This window comes from Leucopleurus acutus (genome assembly GCF_964270905.1).
Source record: "Leucopleurus acutus genome assembly, chromosome: 3".
NCBI lineage: Eukaryota > Metazoa > Chordata > Mammalia > Artiodactyla > Delphinidae > Leucopleurus > Leucopleurus acutus.
Genome location: NC_139145.1, coordinates 52305421 through 52327033, shown reverse-complemented (window position 1 = coordinate 52327033; position 21613 = coordinate 52305421). Strand labels below are relative to the sequence as shown.

The 21613-nt window shown below is 39.1% G+C and overlaps 1 protein-coding gene across 4 annotated transcripts in view; it reads right to left on the bottom strand.

Moving 5' to 3' along the window:
• JAKMIP2 (janus kinase and microtubule interacting protein 2) overlaps positions 1–21613 on the bottom strand; it is a gene marked incomplete at both ends in the record, with an annotated part of 64400 nt that overhangs the window by 5682 nt on the left and 37105 nt on the right. For 2 of the 4 annotated variants that reach the window (XM_082836029.1, XM_082836031.1), the window contains 5 exons: positions 4988–5038; positions 8625–8690; positions 13799–14002; positions 16753–16830; positions 19518–19586. In XM_082836029.1, the coding sequence (XP_082692155.1) occupies positions 4988–5038; positions 8625–8690; positions 13799–14002; positions 16753–16830; positions 19518–19586 (468 nt within the window). Of the gene's footprint in view, positions 1–4987; positions 5039–8604; positions 8691–13798; positions 14003–16752; positions 16831–19517; positions 19587–21613 lie in introns of those variants that run through there. The other 2 variants (XM_082836028.1, XM_082836030.1) reach the window with 2 other exon arrangements.

Genomic DNA, 21613 nt, shown 5'->3' with positions numbered 1-21613 from the left:
TTACTTACAATACCTAATACAATGGAAATGCTATGTAAATAGTTGCCTGCATGCAGCAAACTCAAGTTTTGCTTTTTTGGAACTTTCTGGAATTTTTTTTTCCGAGTATTTTCCATCCACAGTTGGTTTAATCCAAGAATGCGGAACCTGTGGACATAGAGAACTGACTCTACTCTGCACACAAGGGCTGAATGGGCAGACCTCTGTGGTAGGTGGAAGGGAGTATAGTTCATCAAGGGAAATCCTGCAACAACACAAGGCCTCAGTTAGTCTGTAGTTAGATCAGACAGGGCTTTTTTGGCCACATTAAGGAACCGTGATTTGATCCTAATGGTGATGTTTTCCCAGGAAGGGGGCATGATTAGATTGGTGTTTCCTAAAACTCATTCGGGCTGCTGTATGAAGAGTGAGTTATGAGAGTGTCTGAGGAGAAGCACTGACTCCAATAAGTAAGATATCACCCCTGCGGAGCTGGGGGAGAATATATTTATGTATTCTTTCCTCTGTTCACTCATTCTTTAAGTTATTCTCCAAACGACATATAAAGAACAAACTGGATAGTTATCTTGGTGTTACATTACTATGCTATCCAGGGCCCTGATCTAACAGGTCACAAATCTGCTTTCACCTTCATTTACCCAGCTAGTTATTCATTCATACATCTGCCCTTCAGTCCATCTGTCAATTTAAAATTTATTCAGCACCTAAGTAAATATAAGGCACTGTTGTAGACACTGAAGATACAAAGATGAATACAGCATAGGCCCTACCCTATGCTATACTAACAGTCTAATGTGTGAGACGGATAGGGAAACAATTTTAATACGACTAGATAAAGGCTAATGGATATGTTCACATAAAGGAAGGGCTGATTAGCTAGCATATAATGCTGCATCAAATGGACTTCTTTTACCAATATAAAAGAACAAGGAGCAAAATTCTCCGATTTTAAACAACGTATATTGTAGATATTGGTCAATTGCCATTTGTTTTCCACATGTTACCTATAGGCATTAGTGGGAAGAGGGATTGAAAAAAATGTAAATGTAATAAGAAATAAACATTCGTATATTTTAATGGAGAATTTGTAACTAATCAGCTGTGGCTGTTTTTGTAATACAGCATTTATTGTTAAGTTTTTTTGGGATCAGAACAACAACGCAATATTATGTGCCTTTTAACATGGTTTATGTTACTAGACAGGAAGCGAAAATATTGAGCTATCAAGTTCAAAAATTCATGGTTGACACCAGAGAAGTATCATTAAAAATGAACTAGAATATGTGGATGAAGAATCACGCTCACCTGTTCTCTGTCTGGTCTTCCCAACTTCAAAATGAACAAAGCTGGTTCTGTTTTGTTCTTCACTAATCCATCCCTCCTCAGAAGAGGAGGATTTTCAATGGTCATTGTAACCTGGATGTAACAACTAACCTGGTGATAGCTATTTCTGCAGTCCTCTCATTTTCTTGTTTCCTTTGCCTTCCTGTGTAAGTGTCTAACATGGAAGAATTAGTGGTACACTATTTATTAGAATAAAAATACAGAATACATGGAGGAAAGAAATACATGAAGGAGATTAAGAGGTACAAACTTCCAGTTGCAACATAAACGAGCCTTGGGTATGAAATGTACAATGTGGGGAATATAGTCAATAAGTTGTAGTATCTTTGTATGGCAGCTTGTAACTAGACTTATTGTGATGGTCATTTTGAAATGTACAGAAATATCGAATCACTATGTTGTGTAACAGGAACTAACATAATGTTATAGGTCAATTATACTTCAAAAACAAGCAAAGAAACTCATAGAAAAAGGGATCAGATTTGTGATTACTAGGGGCGAGGGGTAGGGGGAAGAGGTACTGGATGCACAATCAAAAGGTACAAACTTCCAGTTATAAGATAAATAAGTTCTAGGGATATTATGTACAACATGATAAATATAATTAATGTGATTGTATATTATATATAAAAGTTGTTGAGAGTAAATTCTAAGAGTTCTCATCACAAGAAAAAAATTTTTTTCTATTTCTTTAATTCTGTAGATGCTCACTAAATTTACTGTGATAATCATTTCACGATATATGTAAGTCAAATCATTATGCTGTGTACCTTCAACCTATACAGTGTTGTATGTCAATAATATCACAATAAAACTGGAAGGAAAAAAATGAATGCATGAGCAGATGGTATCTCCTGAAACTACGTGGGGTTCCCCTACTTAAGGTAAAAGTCCCACGATGACGCGTGAACGGAGTTATTTAGTCAGCAACCACTGAAAGCAGTAAGGAGTTAGGAGCCTTCAGCAGCTTCCAGTTCATCACTGACAAGAATGACTTAGGTAATTGCTACAAGGAAAGAAGCATAAGTCATTTCATTTTAAGGAGGCTATCTTTATATACAATTTAAGTTAGTCTTAGGTTTAGAGCAGAATATAAATCTTTAATTTAGTAGGAAAAATATTTTTGTGGTTATTTGCAGCATGCTCTTACTACCCGCCAATAAGAAAGCACTTTTCTTCCTTACTTCCTCCTACCTCTCTCTTGCCTGCTTTGGACATATAAGTAGCATTAATCACTTTCCAGTAATGTTTTATTCCCTTGTATTATTGAAATCCAGATTATTCTCGGAAAAGAAGAGATGAAAAGGTAACTACTCCTTTTGGTTTAGGTAGTAAACTACTCGGCAGTACTTAGAGGTTTTATTTTCAAACTTGTATATTTGCAAACTCAGTAAATGTGACAGCCAACTTTTTTTTTCTTTTTTATAATAGCTAAGAGTTGCTGATTACTGAACCATGTGCCAGTCAATGTGGCAAATCCTTTATATGTATAATCTTATTTAATTCTTTCAACATAATGCCATGCTGGAGTTAATATAATTATAACCATTTTATGGAATAGGAAACCTAATCTTGGTCTAAACCTACCATGACATAGCTAGTATATGGCAGGATTCAAACTTAACACTAGAGTTAACTTCAAAGCTGTACACTCTACTCAGCCTTTTTCCTCTACATATTTTTACTACCCAGATTCACTGCCACATTAATTTGCTATATTATTATTATTAATTATAATTGCATTTTTTCATTTGACCATTCCTAAGTGTCAACCACGCACGCCTCTGGAGGAAAAGCAAATCAAATTTTGTATATCCCTCGAGGAGTTACAAACAATTGGAAAAGGTATGGAGATGAGCACATTGCAATTTCAAAACCCAAGAGCTATGTAGTAGTACACAGATTGTAGACAGGACCCCTGTGATTGCTGATATATATGAATGTAAATAATGCTCAAAATGTGAGAGAAAGGCCCTCTTTCATCTGTGAGGCAGAATGGTGTTAAAAGTGGACTCTGGCGTGAGCCTGTCTGGGTACAAATCCTAGTCCTGCCCACTGTAGCTATATGGTCTTGGGAGAATCACATGCTGTAGTTTCTCCAACTTTTAAAAAAAGAAATAAAAGCAACACCTACTTTCTAGGGGGTTTTGTGAGGATTAATGTATCTATTGCTTAGAACAGCACCTAGCATGTAATTGTTAGTCATTATTGATATTAATGTTCAAGCCTACTCATTTCCTAGCTAGTATTTATGTATAAGTTTGATTTTTCTTCCCTACGCTACCATGTAGTACTTGTGTCTCAATGAACTTTATTTGCCTCATTGATTGATTGATTGATTGACTGTTATTTGGGGGATGGGAGGGCTGTTTGTTTTCTCATGCTCTGGCCATTTTGATCCTTTCCTAGAGAATCTCACCTATTTCTCTTTAGATATTCTCATTCAGTTTAAGAAACTAAGTCCTCTTCTTTATGTGCTGCAAGGTTACCACCCTTCTTGTCAGACAGAGGATAATTTTCAGTCTGAAAAGAAAATCTTTTGGAGGAAGGAATAAAGCCAGGGAGTTGGGTATATGAGGATACAACTTTCTGGGGATATCTGCTTCACTCTTTCCTTGTATCAGGTCATGTTAAAGTACTTTTGCTTTTCTGTTTCACATCCAGGTAACAGAGTTGATACCCACAGAGAGAGAAAGTGTCTCTCTTCCATTTTTCAACTTGTTATAGAAAATGTTAAGTAACGTGAGGTCCACGAAAGATCCCTGCATAATATAACTTAATAGGATAACCAAAGTGGACACACACCATGGTAAACAGATTTAGAATAGAAGCTAGCCCTTGTTTATTTTTAAATAATGGTGTTAAGGTTTGTGGTTTCTGTACCTGGGCAGACATCAGAATCACCTGGTATGCTTGTTAAAAATATAGATCAATCTTTACTCTCCACCTCTCTCACCCTCTGTCTCATCCCCACGTCTAGTAATCTGCTTCATTAAATCGGAGGTAAGGCTTTGGAATCTGTATTTTTAATAGCATTGGGAATCACTGTCTAAGATGATTTATACTTGTATTCATAAGAAATTGACTTGATAATATAATAATAGTGAGTCTTCATTTTTTTCTAAATTGACATTGAAAACTATCTTATTTTAAAACAAGATCCAATTTCCCTAAACAGTCTTTTTTCCTGAGTCCTGATGAAGAGGGACTGGGAGAAAGGGTTAAAAAAATCAGTCATTTTTAACTTGTTAGATTTACAGAAGCAGAATTTTCAACCTGGAAGAGAGACTAAAAACATACTCATTTTTTTTTTACTTTGCAGATACAGAAACGACTCTTTCAGTGTAATGAGGGGCTACAATGAGAATTCACAGATCCACAGACATGATGACTTCCCAAAGCAAGACAGTTAGCTAGAAAAAAGTTCTTGATTTCCATCATGCTTCATGGTCGCTTCATTTCTTTAATAATCACCCAAATGGATTGGATCTATTTCTCAGTTTATGGCATTTAAATACCCAGTGTATTTTTTTAAAAAAAACATGGGCATAGTAACTATATGCAGCATCCTTCTTATCAAATACCTCTTAGAAGCACATTTTGAGAATTAAATGGAATCTTACCTGTAAGAGGCACCTTGACATCAAGGCCATAGAATAAAGGCAAGAGAGAAGAACAAGAATAGAAACAGAAACTGCAGAAGAAAAAGAAGAAGATTATGTAAATCTGAATTTCTGTACTGCCATTCAGGTCGTACAAAACCTCAGCTTTTCCACTTTGCTCAAATCTGACCATTTCTCATATATACACCAAACACCTTTTATTTCAAAAAACCATACCTGTTATTTATCCACTGGTAAAGCAACGCAATGAATAACTGGTGTTCAACTAACATCGACTGATACATTTTAGAACTCTGAGAGGGTCTTAACAGGTCATCGGCCTAAGCTCCTAATTTTATAAGTAAGAAAAATAAGCACAGAGCAGTTAATCAATAGTCTAATTGCCTATAATCTGATGGTATAGTGAAGCCTAGAGGTTAGACCTTCCAAGTCCTACTCTATTACATGTTATTGTCTCTATTTTTAATGTGTGAGAGGGTAATTTAAAAAATTAAAAATGATCAAAGTGTACACAATCACTCAATGCTATCGTTATTTGATTAACGTGTTAGGTTTTAGGACTAAGGTATTAATCTGTAGGGTAAACATATGATCACTTATCCACAGTGGGGCACTCCTCAGAGGGAAATGGAATTGTATTAGTAATTACGTCAGGGCAACAGGTATAACCTGGGTCTGTCCTGGTTGAGTGAGGATATGTGGTCCTCCTACTGGTATGAACTATGTTTATTCATCAGAGGTAACTACACACAGTGAATGGACGCTGCCGTTCCAGGCTGTCACGCTTCTGAGATAGATTTCTCCTTATTTGACTCACAGAAGTTAAATGGAGTCCGATATTTCTCTCTTCACCAAGAACCTTCACCGGAGAAGCAGATACTTGGATGGAAAACATGCTTGTGTAGCACTGGTAGAAAACCAACTGTATACTAATTATAAAATGTCATAGGTCAGATCAGTTTTTTCGAATACTGATTTCCTCGGTGATTTACAGAGTCATGAAGTCTTTTGCCTTGTTATCACACTTCAGGAGCCTTCTGTTGGTCATGACATTTTTGAATAGGGTCCTGTATGGCAGTCTCATATTGGGCATATTATTTGCATATTTCCTTTAATGCCATACTTATAAGGCTCTTGCTTCCCTGTGGCAAAATTGCATGAACAAGTTATAGACATGGTGTGAAGAGCCATGTATTAGTGACTGGTCTAGTACTATGAAAAGCAGAAACTCTGTCCTTTTTTTTTTCCCATTCCTTGAAGATGGATAGTAATAGGATGGCACATGGAACAGGAGTGGATGGAGGAGAGGAATGGAAGGCTTCCACTATTCCCATGAGAAGGTCAGGTGTCAGAGCTACCTCTCTGGGCATGAGGGGACGCCCATCACTTGATTTACAATGAGAGTCTAAATTCCATGCTATGTGGTAGGCAGGCTGTGGCACTTAGGGTCGGATACCTGACCTCTGGTCTTGATTTGCCATAGACTGGTTATATGATTTGGGGAAAGTTGTTTAATGTCTCTGAGCCTTTGTTTTATTATCTGTATAAAAGGGGAACATAATATCTGTGGTACGTTTCTCAGGATAATTATAATTAATTATAATAATTATTATTTATTATAATAATAATTATAATGGATGATGCTAATTCATCATCAAATGAGATGATGAATGTGGAAGTGCCTTGGATGGTGAAGAGCGGCACGTGGGAAGCAATTTTGCTCTGTTTGTTTTTATCACCTGATTTATACTCACTGTGTGCATGGGAATTAGGAACAAAGAAGGAATACTGTATGTACCCTGAGAAGGTGTTCAAGTACTCCAGGGGAAAGAATGAAGACTATCCCTGACATAAGTGATCTTTAGCCTTTTCACTATGCTTGTGGATGAGTAGAATTGAGGTCAAGTGAATAGAAGGTACTTTATAAACCTCATCTGTCATTCTAACCTCTAATCAAAAACCAACTGGATTGTTTTTGAAGTGGCTTAGTTTAGTACTACATATGGAATATGCTGCTTTGATAGCTAAATAATCGTCATTTTCTGTTAAGTACATTAACCTATTATCATAAATATTTAGGAAGTTCAGGCCTGTAAAATGAAAAGTTCACATTTAATTTGGCTAGGGTGGTGACCTGACTAGATGTTAGAAAATTCCTTTATTTGTTTTTCCTCAGTTAAGTGGGGACTGAACTGAACGAAGTTTCTGGGGAAGAGCTGGCAGCTTCCTCCTTGAGCCACCCCAGGACTGTTTACAAATTAGCAGAGAGACTGACTAGGACCAAGGGTAGCCATTTAAATACGTGGAAAATGGAAGATAGCAGGTGTGTCCTTTGACAGCCAGGGAAACTGTGGACAACCCCTGCTTTCTATGGGTCTTTCTGCCAAACACTGGGAAATTAGATGCAGCTTTTCGTTTACTACACTCTTACCCTGAAGAACTAAATAGCACAGTTTGGAAAAGAGGAAAATTCAAATTTAAAATTTTGTATAAGATATGTAACTTTACATTTGGAAATTTTAAAAAATATACTTTAATTTGACTTATACTTTTTTAGTATTTCCTAATTTTCATGTAAGTGACCTCATTTTTTTCCTCATGGAACCCATGAGAGGAGGTGAGGGTGAGTGTTACCATCCCTATTGAATAGATATGGCTTAGACACAGTGGGTAAAGTCACTTACCCAAGCTCAAATAAGTACATGAAGACCCAGACTACATAAGAATCTAGGTGGCTGATTGTTTGGCTACTGGACCCTACCAGTGGCCTTTGAGCTCACATAAGGGCAACGATAAAAGCCATTTGGAATGAACCAAATTCTAATCACTATCTCAGAAATGGCAGGTGGTTTGCTATTTGCTTCTTGGGTGACCATGAGATACTGCAAAACAACCATGCTTTTTCGCAACACAGGGATTCAGGCTGCTACTTCCAGTCAATGAGACTGGAACTCCATAGAACACCTCTTGCCATCCCTGCTGTGTTCCTTGGCAGGGTGCCCCTGGCATCGCAGGCAGGATAATTCTTTGTTATGCAAGACTGTTGAACTCACTGCAGCTAAGGAGCATCCCTGCGCTAGCCCTCTCCCTTCTCCCAGAACACACACAATTCCAAATGCCCTCTTTACCTCACCCCCACCCCTGCCAAAAGTGTTGGCTGACTTGGAAGAAGCAGTTCCTCTCTCAGACCACTGGGGAAGTGACATGAGGGCATAGTTTTCATGTGTCAATCTAAATTTCTGAATGTATTATTGAGGTGAAATTGCAGCACAAGGAGGAAGGGCTTTTTATGAATAATGGGAAAGACTTTTTTAAAAAGGGACTAAAAAGATTTTAAAAAGGAAGAGGAACGTAGAGTAACAAAACTCAGAAGAAACTTTTGGCAAAGAAGTGAAGATGGGAAAGGGAAAACTGAGGAAAGAAAACACTGATAGAAAAGGACAGGAATCAACACAAAAGGCAAAAATGTAACTGAAGGCAGAAGCTTTGCTAGAATCCTGGTGCCTGACTACAGGCAGAGTTTACGTTTGCTGTAACTATACCTGCCTACACAAGATACACAATAGCTGAGAAGAAAGAAAACACGGTGAGTGAAAACAATATTATTGTCTGATCTAAAAAATAAAGATTGAAATACATATTGAACTTCACATGTACCTTTTCTTCTAAGTCCTTTATCTGTCTTTTCTGGATGTCTGTTTTATCTTCTAAGTCACGAATTCTCTGAAAAAGAAAGGGATGGGAAAAAGAAGCTTTTCAGTCTGTTAAGTTAAACAAGAAGATCATTCACCAACCTAAAACACAGAACTTTCTATAAAAACATAACATCTGGAAATGTCACATATACGTTTTTCTATACCCAGTGGGTTATTGCATTTTTCAAAAATTACCCGTACTCACAGTGAAAATCATTTTCACTGATTATATTTTAAAAATATTTGCCATCCCTTTCTCTTCTGGGTCAATCTATCCCTGAAGACCCCTTCCCTGTGAGAGAGGCATGATTCTCACCCCACTGTCCTTGGGCTTGGTCAGGAGACCTGTTTTGGCCAGTGGAACGTGAGTGGGAGTGAGATGTGGGAAAGCCTCATCCTTGTAGAGACAGCTGTATGTCCCAGAACTAGAGAGCAAGAAACAAATTTTGTTGTAAACCATTTGATTAAGGTTTTTGGTTGTTCATTACCTCATTAAAAAATGGCTAAAACTGGCTCACACAAATGCAACTATCCCATCGGTTTCTGTTCTACCTTTTTTTTTCCCCAACCTTATTTCAAATCTGTTTCAGGGTGGAATTTCCTCACGAAACAGGACTGACCAATTTTCACAAAACAAGGTAGCGAATCCACTTCAAAAAAATTCAAAAGAAGGAACTGATAAACTAGGGGAAAAAAAACCCCAAACATAACAAGAATAACACAAGTAATCCTGAAGACAAAAAAGTTCCAGAACTGTCTTTGAAATTACCTGTAAACTATAACAAAATTCCAGTAATTTAAATAGCACAGATTTGAAATTGACATTACATAGACTAATTTATAAGTGAAAAGAGTCTTCAAATTTCCTTCTGGCAATCTAAAGGCCTTGTATGTTCATGGTCCAGGGTTACACAGGGCAAGCTTGTAATTTAATGCCTCTTTTGGGAATAATTAGAAAATGGAGAACTGGAGTTTAAGAAGAAAACAGTGGAAGCTAAACAACGTGATAATATAGAAGGAGAGGTTTTACAATGCAATGTGGGGAGACAAAAGGGAAGCTAGAACAAAGAACAGTTGAACTTGGAAATCATATCTTCCTCTCTCTAAAGTGGTTCTCAACTGGGGGTGAGTTTGCACCCCAGATGACATCTGGCAATGTCTGGACATTTAAAAAAGTTAGTTAATTTATTTTAAAGTGTAATATTCAGTGGTTTTAGTATATTCACAAAGTTGTGCAACCATCACCACTATCTAATTTCTGGACAGTTTTGAATCACATGTGATCACTGGTCACAGCTGGGGGAAGGGGTGCAACTAGCACCTAAGGGGTAGAGGCCAAAGATGCTGCTAAACATCCTGCAGCACACAGATCAGTCTCCACCTCCCCCCCCCCCCCATAAAGAATCATCAGGCCCCAAATGTCAGTAGTGCAGAGACTGGGAAATCCTGCTTTAAAGGAAAGAGGGTGAGGTCTGTGCAGGAGAGGAGGGTGTGTTTTGTCAGAAGGACCATGAAATTATGTGACAATGAATGCTGATGTGTGTGACAGTGAATGATAAATGTGTGTGATGTGTGTGCTTGTATTTCCATAGTGCGGCTTATGCTCCAAAGCTACACAGTGAAAGGATAAATTTGCTAGCTATTTCTACCTTGAGTGTGCAAGAACTTCCTTCTTATGTCTGCTGGATGTAGAGGCAAGCACTACACCAATAAAATCATGAGATTACTACGGCATCTATGCAGCCACCAAGCCTGTGCTTGTTGGGCACCTTCTCACACGTTCAGGACTGTGCTGGATGTGATGGAGAATACAGGCAAGGCGTCAATTAGTTCCTGATCTCAAAGAACTATCACATCCAGATGGGGAGAAAAAATGTAAAACACAGGGAAAAACAGATTAAGCAGAAAAAGTAAACAATGGCGAAACTATGCACAACTTCATCGCCAACCTCTAACACCCAGTACAGTGTTTAGCACAAAGAAGCTGTGTATACATATTTATTCAATGAGTTAGGTAAGCTACACTGTGTGCTGCGGGCTTTACGTCTTTTTCCGTCCCATCTGCTTGCCAGCCTGCCATCCAGTCTCACAGTAAACTCTATGGAGTCCAAAATAGATCCCTTTTCTACGACTTTTGGTCTCTACTGCTGCTAAGTACACCAAGTCCCCCATCATGACTGTGTGAGAGGTTACTGCCGGCTCTTCCTGCTTCTAATCTTGTGCATCCTATATCCACCTAGAGCAGCCAGTGTGAACTCTTAGAATGTGAAATGATCACGGCAGTCCTTGAGTTTTAAGGGGGTGAGGAAGAGGGAGAGGGACAGTTAGCCAAGTTGCTCTCAGAATAAAACGCAAACTCCTTCAAGGCCCAGCATGACCTTGGCCTGTCTCACCTCTCCAGATTCATCTCATAACCACCTTCCCTTGGCTCCATGTGCCCCTGCCATACTGGCCTTCTCTCTGCTCCTTAAATATTCCAAACATCCCCATGATGGAGACTTAGCCCCTGCTGACCCTAACTTCTGGGACACCTCGCCAAAATCTTTGCGTGGCTGATTTCTTGGGATTTCGACATTTTCAGAGAGGCCTGCTCTGATCAGCCAGTTTAGAGTGGCTAATCCTACTCCCAAACTCACTCTCACTCTCTCCCTTTCCCTCCCCCCCCTCCCCCCCTCTCTCTCACACACATGCACACATCTTCAGAGCACTTATTGCCGCTCTCTGAAATTGCCCTGGCTATTGCTCATTTGCGCTGTTGCTTTCTCCCTCTTCATCGGTAGGATACATGAGAACAATGACCTTTATGTCTTTCTCCACCATCACATTCCCAGCACTCAGCACAAGCAGGCCCTCAATAAATGGTTCTGAATGAGTGTATGAAAAGGGTATGGAATGTCGATTTTTTCAGTAGTATGTAGTTCATTGTGTTCATCAGGGAGAGCGTTCTGAAGAGCTGGATCTAAACTGAAAAATGAGAAGATTTGGATAAGTGCAGCAGGCTCTGAAAGACATTTTGGGGTGAGCAATCAGGAAAACAAAGGCTTGGAGGTGGGAAATCATGGCCTAAGGGGTACGGGAAGAGTTCTGCATGAACAGAGAGGAAGGTAAGCTATGAAGATTGTCTCAAATCTGGGTTTTAGGGGAGGAGTAGCCAGCTACTGAAGGACCTGGAGATAGCACGACTAGACTCAACTGGAAATTGGGATCATGGAGGCTTTTGAGGAAGAATATGACATCAGAAAAGGGGAGAAGGACAGGGGAGACCCCAGGGTTTTCAGCTTGAGTGCTTTGACATGTGGTAGTTCTACTAACCAAGACAGGCAGATGGGGAGAGAAGGGAGAAGTAAGGATAAGAATGTGTATTTAGGTATGTTTCATTTGAGTTCACTCTAAAACATTCAAACAGAAATGTCTAATAAGTGGTTAGTGATATGCTCTAGAATTTAGACTGCATTATAAACTTATATATGACAAATCCTGGCCAATGCTTTCTGGAATAATTCTCTCAAATCAAAGCTACTGATTGAAAGGAAAGTAAGAAATAACTGGAAAGGCATATTCTAATGAACATCTGGTTGGGAGACAGAAAATGTCAATGAAACTCTCTCAGGCTTAGAAATATAATGTACTTAACAGTTCAGACTGGGTAACTTAAAACAAAACAAACAGGACCATCTCTTTTGGGAGTGAAGTACCTTAGCTGACTGAAGAGACACAAAAGCATTGACAAGGCTTTAATCACAAAAAAATTTAGATAACTATTTGTCCATCTTAAAAATAAACACTTCTGCGCTTCTATGACACACTTCCTTCTTTGCTGAAATTAATTAAATGCTATTGCAGCCTGAGAAATTTATGCAGAGGACATGTTCATTCCCTTATAGAAGGGAAGAATGCCTGCATTAATGCAATGATACCGCACAGTCTATTATTGAAAGCTTTAAAACTCTCTTCAGAGTCAAAATCCAAACCTTTATGATGGAATCTCAAGAACCAGTGAAACAAACATGCATGTGTTTATCATCTCTGGGACAAAATGGCTTCAGAGTTCCCTGTTAACTCGGGTAATTTGTTAGCCTGTAAAGATCCACAAAAAATCACCCCTGTTCCTTTTCTACTCACCTTGATCTCTAATGACCACATGATTCTTACCTCCCGTAGAGCCCATCTGGATTTCGCACCAGTTGCTTATTTCAGCTTATGAGTACCGAATACCCTAGTTTGGAACTTTCAATTCTGGAATTATTTCAGAATCTGCTTTTTGACCAGGACCCTAGTCTTTGCCTGTCAATCTGTGACATGAACAAATAGTTGGAATTAAGAATTTTGGCTATAAGTTAATATTGGGTGTTTATTTTGAGCCTTGCCGGTCTAGATAAATCATATAAATTATAGATGATTCAAGCTGTAGAAGACAGCACAGTGCAATGTTTATGTGCACTGGCCTTGGAGTCAGGCCGATCTGGGGTGTAATTCTGGCTCTGTTGCTTACTATCTATCATCTTGGGCCAATCACCTAAGCACTCTTTTCTTCAGTATCATGATCTCTTAAGCTGGGATAATAAGGATACTTACAGTAGTGGGCTATTGCCAAGATTAAATGAAACAATGGAAGTAGAGCCCTTAGTTTAGTTCCTGACCTATAGCACATGCCAGTAAGTAAGAGGCAGCTTCCATGCATTGTTGCTGGTGCTGTTTATTCTGGGAATAAAGAGAAACGTCCTTGTTCCCTTTTACCCTCTTCGGATTATTTGATCAGGCTAGGTTATGGACTGGGATGAGTAACAGCGGGGAAGCATTATCTGTGTCCTGGACTGAGTCCCAGAGAGTCCCTTCCCAGCATAAGGGACATAATCAGGCTCCATGAGATTCAAGGGGTGTTTCATGACAAAGTAGTCGCAAACACAGTAGCATGACACAGTGCTTCTGAAGTACCAATTCTCTTCAGATTAATTCATTATAAAACCATGGTCCTGTTTCTGAGTGTAGGTGGAAAACAACAGTTACTTATTTTACTCTTTGAAAATAGCTTCTAGCTCCCAGGCTTCTCCATACTCATACTCAACACTATGTACTGAGCACTTGGTCCCATTTTCTTAGTACCACCCAACACAGATGTAGTGACTACATCCTCACCTGATGGGCTTGCTGTAAGAGCTCCATTCTCTCCTGTAGAATCTGACAGTCGTACTCTCTGCTCTTCCTCAGCATCTGCCGCCGTAACTTTTCCACTGCTGTCCTCAGCTCCTCTTGCTGTTTTTCAGTTAATAATTCACCAAACTTGATAACAGTTTCTTGCTGCAGAGCATTGTACAAAGTCGCTTCTAGTTCCTGGATTCTCTGGCAAATAGAATTAGAAAACCTTGGAATTTAGCATCTTACGTGTGGTGTGTGAATGTACACATGTGTGTACATGTGGAAGGATGTATTATTTTAGTCTCACAGGATCTTAGCAACAAAATAAATTTCAAAGCTTATCCAGCTTAGGGACTATCCTGATGGTGCAGTGGTTAAGAATCTGTCTGTCAGTGCAGGGGACAAGGGTTTGATCCCTGGTCTGGGAAGATCCCACATGCTGAAGAGCAACTAAGCCCGTGCGCCACAGCTACTGAGCCTGCGCTCTGGAGCCTGCGCACCACAACTACTGACCCTGTGCACCACAGCTACTGAAGCCTGCACTCCCAGAGCCTGTGCTCCGCAACAAGAGAAGCCACTGCCATGAGAAGCCCACACACTGGGACTTCCCTGGTGGCACAGTGGTTAAGAATCTGCCTGCCAGTGCAGGGGACACGGGTTCGAGCCCTGGTCTGGGAAGGTCCCACATGCCACAGAGCAATTAAGCCCATGCGCCACATCTACTGAGCCTGTGCTCTAGAGCCCACGAGCCACAACTACTGAGCCTGTGTGCCACAACTACTGAAGCCTGCTTGCCTAGAGCCTGTGGTCCACAACAAGAGAAGCCACCGCAATGAGAAGCCCGCGCACCGCAACGAAGAATAGCCCCTGCTCGCCACAACTAGAGAAAGCCCGCACGCAGCAATGTAGACCCAACACAGCCAAAAATAAGTAAATAAAATAAATTTATATATAAAAAAAGAAGCCTGCGAACCGCAACGAAGAGTAGCCCCCCACTCGCCACAACTAGGGAAAGCCCGCGTGCAGCAATGAAGACCCAACTCAGCCAAAAATAAATAATTAAAAAAAAAAGCAAGCTTCTCCAGCTTAAATATCCTTTTGATGATCCCCTTTATAAGATGCCATAAGGATCATCTTGCCAATACGTGAACTACTCCGATGATAGAGAGTTTGTTCTTTTTCTTGGGATCCTGTCCATGTCACATACTTTTCATTTTTAGCAAGTCCTTACTTTGTTATAATAACTGTATATCCTTCTATTCTCAAATGTAGCTGAAAATAAGTTTGTTCTCTCTTTCATTTGACAGATATTTAAAGACATCTATCGTGGTGGCCATATTTTTATGAATAAGCATTGAAAAGTGGTCCAAGTTGGAGTAAAATACTTGAAATTGGAGGTATTTCACACACACAATGCCACCTCTCTTCCACATGACACACCTCTGAAGATGGCTTTATAGTCTCCATTTTTTTCTTATAAAAATAACAATTGAGAAATATAGCCTAGAGTCTTTGGAGTTGGTCTGTTTTTTAATACTCTGAGATTTATAGTTGCTCTAGCTATAAAATGCTTCCTTGAGGCTTTTCTTTTTTAGATGAAGAGTCTACTGCTTCTTATATCCCAGTTTTCTTTTCTTTCACATGCTTCAGATACAGTTTCCAAAATCTATCATCTTATCCCCTGTGACTCTGACATAGGTGAAAGGACACGCCCTGGTGAGGGATGTTCTCCAAGCTCCTGTCCTGGACTAAGCAGGTCTCATCTCTTAAAAGTTAAATATATTAATAATTATCTGAATGAGTCTTCAGTCCTGGAACACACACACATGCAGTTTAATCTTACTGTGTGTAGGTAGAGAAGGCAAGGCTAAAAGGATAGGAAGGGAGGGAAAAATTACCTCCTTCTTTATTCTCTAATCAGCGGCCAATACTCATCCTCTCCTTTCCCCGTCAGTGCTCAGAATCTCTTATTCATCTTGGGTGGGGAGTACTAATTCATCTTTGATATAAGCAGGGGCTAAGTGCTTCACTCTTTTCCCAAAAGTGACTCAGGCTGCTTCCAGGAAAGCATTATAAAAACCTCTACTAGCAACTCCTCAAAATGTTCCTCTTTTTCTCTTGAGTCATTACAGTGTATTACGGTGGGGGGCAGGGTGGTGTCCAAACGGAGAGAAGAAGTGCAAGCTGTAGTCCAATATTAGGAATGATGCTTTATGAATTTGGTTCAGGGGAGTGGATCAAATGTGCTCCTCCTTCAGCACAATCTTCTGGAGGAGAGAAAAAGGCACAGCCCATTTCCCCATATATATATTTTTTTAATTTTTAAATTTTATTTATTTTTTTATACAGCAGGTTCCTATTAGTTATCCATTTTATACATACCTGTATATTCTTACTGTGGCTGGATGATGGTAGTTAAGGCCACAATGTCTGGAGTCAGATCTAAACACTACCTACTTGTGTACCAAGTTGGGCCAAGTTCTTTCTCTCTCTAAGCCTTCATTTTCTCATATGTAATATATAAATAATAATATTCCCTATACCTCTTAGGGTTGTTGTCAGAAATAAATGAATTAAAAATATGTATCACATTAAATACATCATTATTCTATCCCTAGACTAGGCTCCCCAACAATCAGATTTGATTTAATAAAATTTCTCTTTAATCTACATTGCCATCCAATCTGTTGTTCATTTAAATATTATTTAACAACACAATTCAATTTTTTAAAAAATCAAGTATAATGAAATATTTATTAACTATTATAAGAGTATTGTAACAGCAAAGAACTAGAGATATATTTGTTCTAGAATGAGAACTGGAAACCTCTGAATAAATGAGCTGCACGTTGTGGTCTATTCAAATACATGACATGACAAATTACACAGGATGCTTTACTCCAGAGCATGTAATTGTAAACACTTGGAGTGTCTCCAATGCTTGTTGTACCTACCATATATGCTTGGTCGAGAGCTTGTTTCCTGTAGTCTAGTTCTTCTTCCAGATAGCCTTTGATTTTGCAGAATTGTTCCTAGAAAAAAGGGTGACATTAATAGATAGAGTCAGCTTAGTTAATGAGAAAGTGACATATAAATTGTACTGATTAGCGTTTTCTCTAATTCCACTGTAAGACAAATCACTAGTATTTGTAGGGTCACAGATTTTGTCTTTTAGGGAAATAGTTCAACTTTTATAGTTTCACACAGGGAATGTACAAATCAATGGAAAGAAGAAAAAATATATAACAAACAATCCACATGGAATGTCTTAAAGGATTTCTATACCAATTTAAGAGTATGTCATTAAGGATAGATTTTTGTTTGTTTGTTTGTTGGTTTGTTTTTTGGCCTCACTGCACGACATGTGGGATCTTAGTTCCCCGACCAGGGATCGAACACATGCCCCCTGCTGTGGAAGCACGGAGTCTTAACCACTGGACCGCCAGGTAAGTCCCTAAGGGTAGACTTCTGACAAGATAAATGCTATAGATGCTAATAAATATATCTGTGTAAATATACTGGGATAGTATATTTTTGTAAGAATGTCATGAAATGTAATAGAGCAAAGTTGTATAATAAAAAACAATTTATTCAAACTCATCTGTGTATCATTAGCAAACACAAAGATAATTTAGAGAGTGGGCACAAAGTTAACCACACATATTGCTCCATCCACATACCAACTAACTGACCAATTTATCCATCTGCCTGTCTCGCTAAGACTTATGAAGGGGTGGTGGAGGCAGGGGGTTGGGGGTGGGCATCTGCTTTAAGAAGAGTCATGGGGACTTCCCTGGTGGTCCACTGGTTAGGACTCTGTGCTCTCACTGCAGGGGGCATGGGTTTGATCCCTGGTCAGGGAACTTGGACCCTGGTGTGTCCTAAATAAATAATTTAGGATGGCAAATTGCATGCTGTATGTTTTTTTACCACAATTTAAAATAAATTTTATTTTAAAAAGAAAGAAAAAAAAAAGAGAGTGGAAGCAATTCCACCCACAGTGCCACTTAATGAGTGAGTGTCTGCTCTTGCTGCAAAGCCAGAGTGAGCTGGGAAACGTAAATCTGATGTTCCCTTGCTTGTCCTCAGTTTTTGTGTGGCTCTCATATTGTAAGCATCTTGCCATTGGCATTAAAAAATGTATCTTTGTATAGAACATAGCTCCAAGCACAAGTACAAGGTAAACTTGATTGCATCAACTTTTGAGAGAGGATATGTCTGCATGCGATTTTGCTAGTGACTTTCCTAATTACCTCTGAGCTCCAGTGCCTAGAACAGTGTAACAAGCTGATTGCTTAATTAATGTTTGTGCATTTACAGAGTTCAAGGGTATTTTGAATATAAACAGTTCTTGTTATATGTTTTGACTTTACAGCCTAACCTGTTGGTAAAATGTAAGTCTCGTGTAAAATATGAGCTAATGATTTGTAAGCTGTCACCACACGCTATGTAAATTCAACTTGTTCTTAAGATAGGATTCCCTAACCTGATAGGAATCACTACCTGATTTTTAGTAATAATGATAACAGTAATGACCGTACTGTTATAAAAGTCTATGTATTGCTGTAAGTTAAAAATGACCAATTCCCAGGCCTGGGGATTTTAAAAAAAAGCTAATAGTGGCAAACTACACACAACGTAAAATTTATAATCGTAACCACTTTTAAGTAGTGTTAAGTATATTCACAGATAAGAAAGTTTCACAGAAACAAGTTTCACAGAAACTTTCTTATCTTCAGTAGTGTTAAGTATATTCAGTGTTATGAGACCAATCTCCAGAACTCTTTTCATCTTGCAAAACTGAAACTCTGTACCTATTAAACAGTAACTCCCCATTTCCTCCTCTTAGCTCCTGAGAACCAGCATTTTGCTTTCTGTTTCTATGAATATGACTACTGTAGGTCCCTATATTAGTAGAATCACACAGTATTTGTCTTTTCGTGACTGGCTTATTTCATTTAGCATAATGTCCTCAAAGTTCATCCATGTCATAGCATGTGTCATAATGTCCTTACTCTTTAGAGGCTGAATAATATTCCATAGATGGATATACCACATTTTGCTTATCCATTGACAGACACTTGGGTTGCTTCCATGTTTAAGCTATAGAGAATAATGCTGCTTTGAACACAGGTGTACAAATCTCTCTTCAAGAGCCCGCTTTCAGTTATTTTGGGTGTACTCCCAGAAGTGGTGTTGCTGTATCATATGGAAATTCTATTTTGAATTTTTTGAGCAACCACTAACCATACGGTTTTCCATAGCAGCTGCACCATTTTACATTCCCACCAACACTGCACAGGGTTCCAGTTTCTCCACATCTTCATCATCACTTGTTATTTTCTGATTTTTGTTGGGTTTTTTTGATAGTAGCCATCTTAATGGGAGTGAGGTGGCTTGGGGATTTTTAATACCAAAGTTACACCCATCATTTCTGTCAATTTGGTGGAAAAATTATTTAGCCTAAGAAAGAAAACACCTAACTGGATTTTCTTCAGCATTAGTTCTGGAAATACTACAAAATTACAACATGATATTTCTGGAGGCTATAACTTGAAATTGTGGGGTACTTCTGGGCATTCTGTTTCACAGTCTATACACAAAATAATGGCAAGGCTACAAACTTCCATCCGTGCCAGATAAAACTGCTAGAAAACAGTTGTTTTCCATTTGTCTTGTCAATTTTTCTTTTGTTTTCTGACATCTCATTTTTACTCACCATGTCACTTTCCAATTCCATCATTTTCTGGTGCAGGGCAGCCTCTGCTCCTTCAATTTGCTGGATCCACTAAGGGGTAAACCAGACACAAGTGTTTGACATGATTGCTTGACATGGTGTAAATGGTGCTGCCTCCTGAGCTGCTTAGTGTCTCTTCCCCTTATAGCTCAGGAAGCAGACTAAGAATTGGAGTGAAAACTTAGTACATTTTAACTCTTAGCTCAGAAACAAGTTTATAAATTTCCACTCATTCATTCATTCTTCATTCAACGAAAGCCTTCATTGATATCTACCATGTGTGAGGCAATGTGCTAGGTACTAGGGCTGTGATGGTGAATAAGACCAACACATGTTTTGCCCTCATTGGAGGACACCATGGGAGGCTTTCTTGGAAATGACAATTGCACTGGGTGTAAGGAATGAGTCAGAGATGACTAAGCAAAGGTGAGGGGCAAGTTCCAAGCAGAAGGTATGTCTAATTCTCCATGATTGGAGGGAGCATGATGAAAGAAAGAAGGCCAGGTGAGACTGCAGAAATGGCATTTTTTTCAGTATATGACACTGATTACAGCTAAATGTTGAGGAGAGACAAATTTTAAATCACACAGAAAGAACTTATCTTTCCTAACACTTAGAATATATCATTCTGTTAGATGGTGTTGATATTAGCACAGATCAATACCCTGAATGAATTTAGACTTTGAATAATATAGTGTGAGCCTACCACATATATGGTTTCAGAGAATAAATTGTTATAATGGGTCTCCATCAAGTTAACCATAAGTTTATCCCTCAGGGAGGCAACTGGGCAAATAATTAAGTGTGTGGGTCCTAGAGGCCGACTACCTTGGGTCTGATCCCAATCCTAGCTTTTCATGGCTATGTGGCCTTGAAATGTTACCTGGTTTCTCTAAGCCTCAACTTTCTTATCTGTGAAATGGGATTAATAATAATGTGAAGATTAAAGGATGTAATAAACCTAAGGTCCTACTGACAGTGTACTGCACGTACTAGGTAACCAATACATTCTTGTTTCTGGTTAACATTCATTTTTGTACTTCCACACTGTTAGAAATTTGCCTCACTACCAACTATTTCTTCTTAGTTTGTTTGTGATAAATTATGTGGTGTACTGAGCATTTTTCTATATACTAAAGCCTTGGTATTCACAAGGGGCCACCATATCCAACAGCCCCTTGGCTGTAAGGAACATGGGGAAAGAAAAAAGGCCATGGAGACTGGAGAGGTGCTAATCTCTCAGCTCTTGTACGTACACATGGCTTCCCTCATGAAACAAATTTCAGTCCAAAGTCATGGGTTTCTTGTAAACACCCTCACATTGCAATTGTGTACCATCAAGCTTTTTTAAAATGCTTCCTCTTGCTTGCTGCCCATTTACCATTGAGAAACAAATTCTCTTGTGTACCATTTTTTTTTTTTTTTAATATTTACTTATTTGGTTGCACTGGGTCTTAGTTGCAGCAGGCGGGCTTCTTACTTGTGGCTCGTGGGCTCCTTAGTTGCGGCAGGCATGTGGGATCTAGTTCCTTGACCAGGGATCGAACCCTGGCCCCCTGCATTGGGAATGCGGAGTCTTAACCACCGTGCTACCAGGGAAATCCCACACTATGTTTTTAAGAGAACCGTGAAGTGAAGTAGTCCGGTCATGGGCTTTAGCTGTAGATTTGTATGTTGGCTCCCGACTCTGACTACATGGATGATGCAGGATGAGGAATGAATAGCCCAGGCCACAGTTTTCTCACAGATAAAATGAAAATAGTGGATGAATATAGGGTGGTCGTGGGGAGCAATGAGATAATGCACAGACAGTATTTAGCATAGTCCCTGGCCCATAACATGTCCTCACATAAGGTCACTGCTCTTATTATTTTTAATACGAAGTCACAATAGGATTTCCTTGTTGGAAATTTGTCTAGGCTCAACCTCGGGCTAAAGGTCACACTCTCAGATGGTAGAGAGATAATTCAACTGTGTGGTCTCAGGAAGTTCAAGATGATATTTACAATTACTTGGAGGTAGAAATGTTTATCTGTGAATCCCAAACATGGGGGGAGGCGGTGACTTTAGCTTATGAA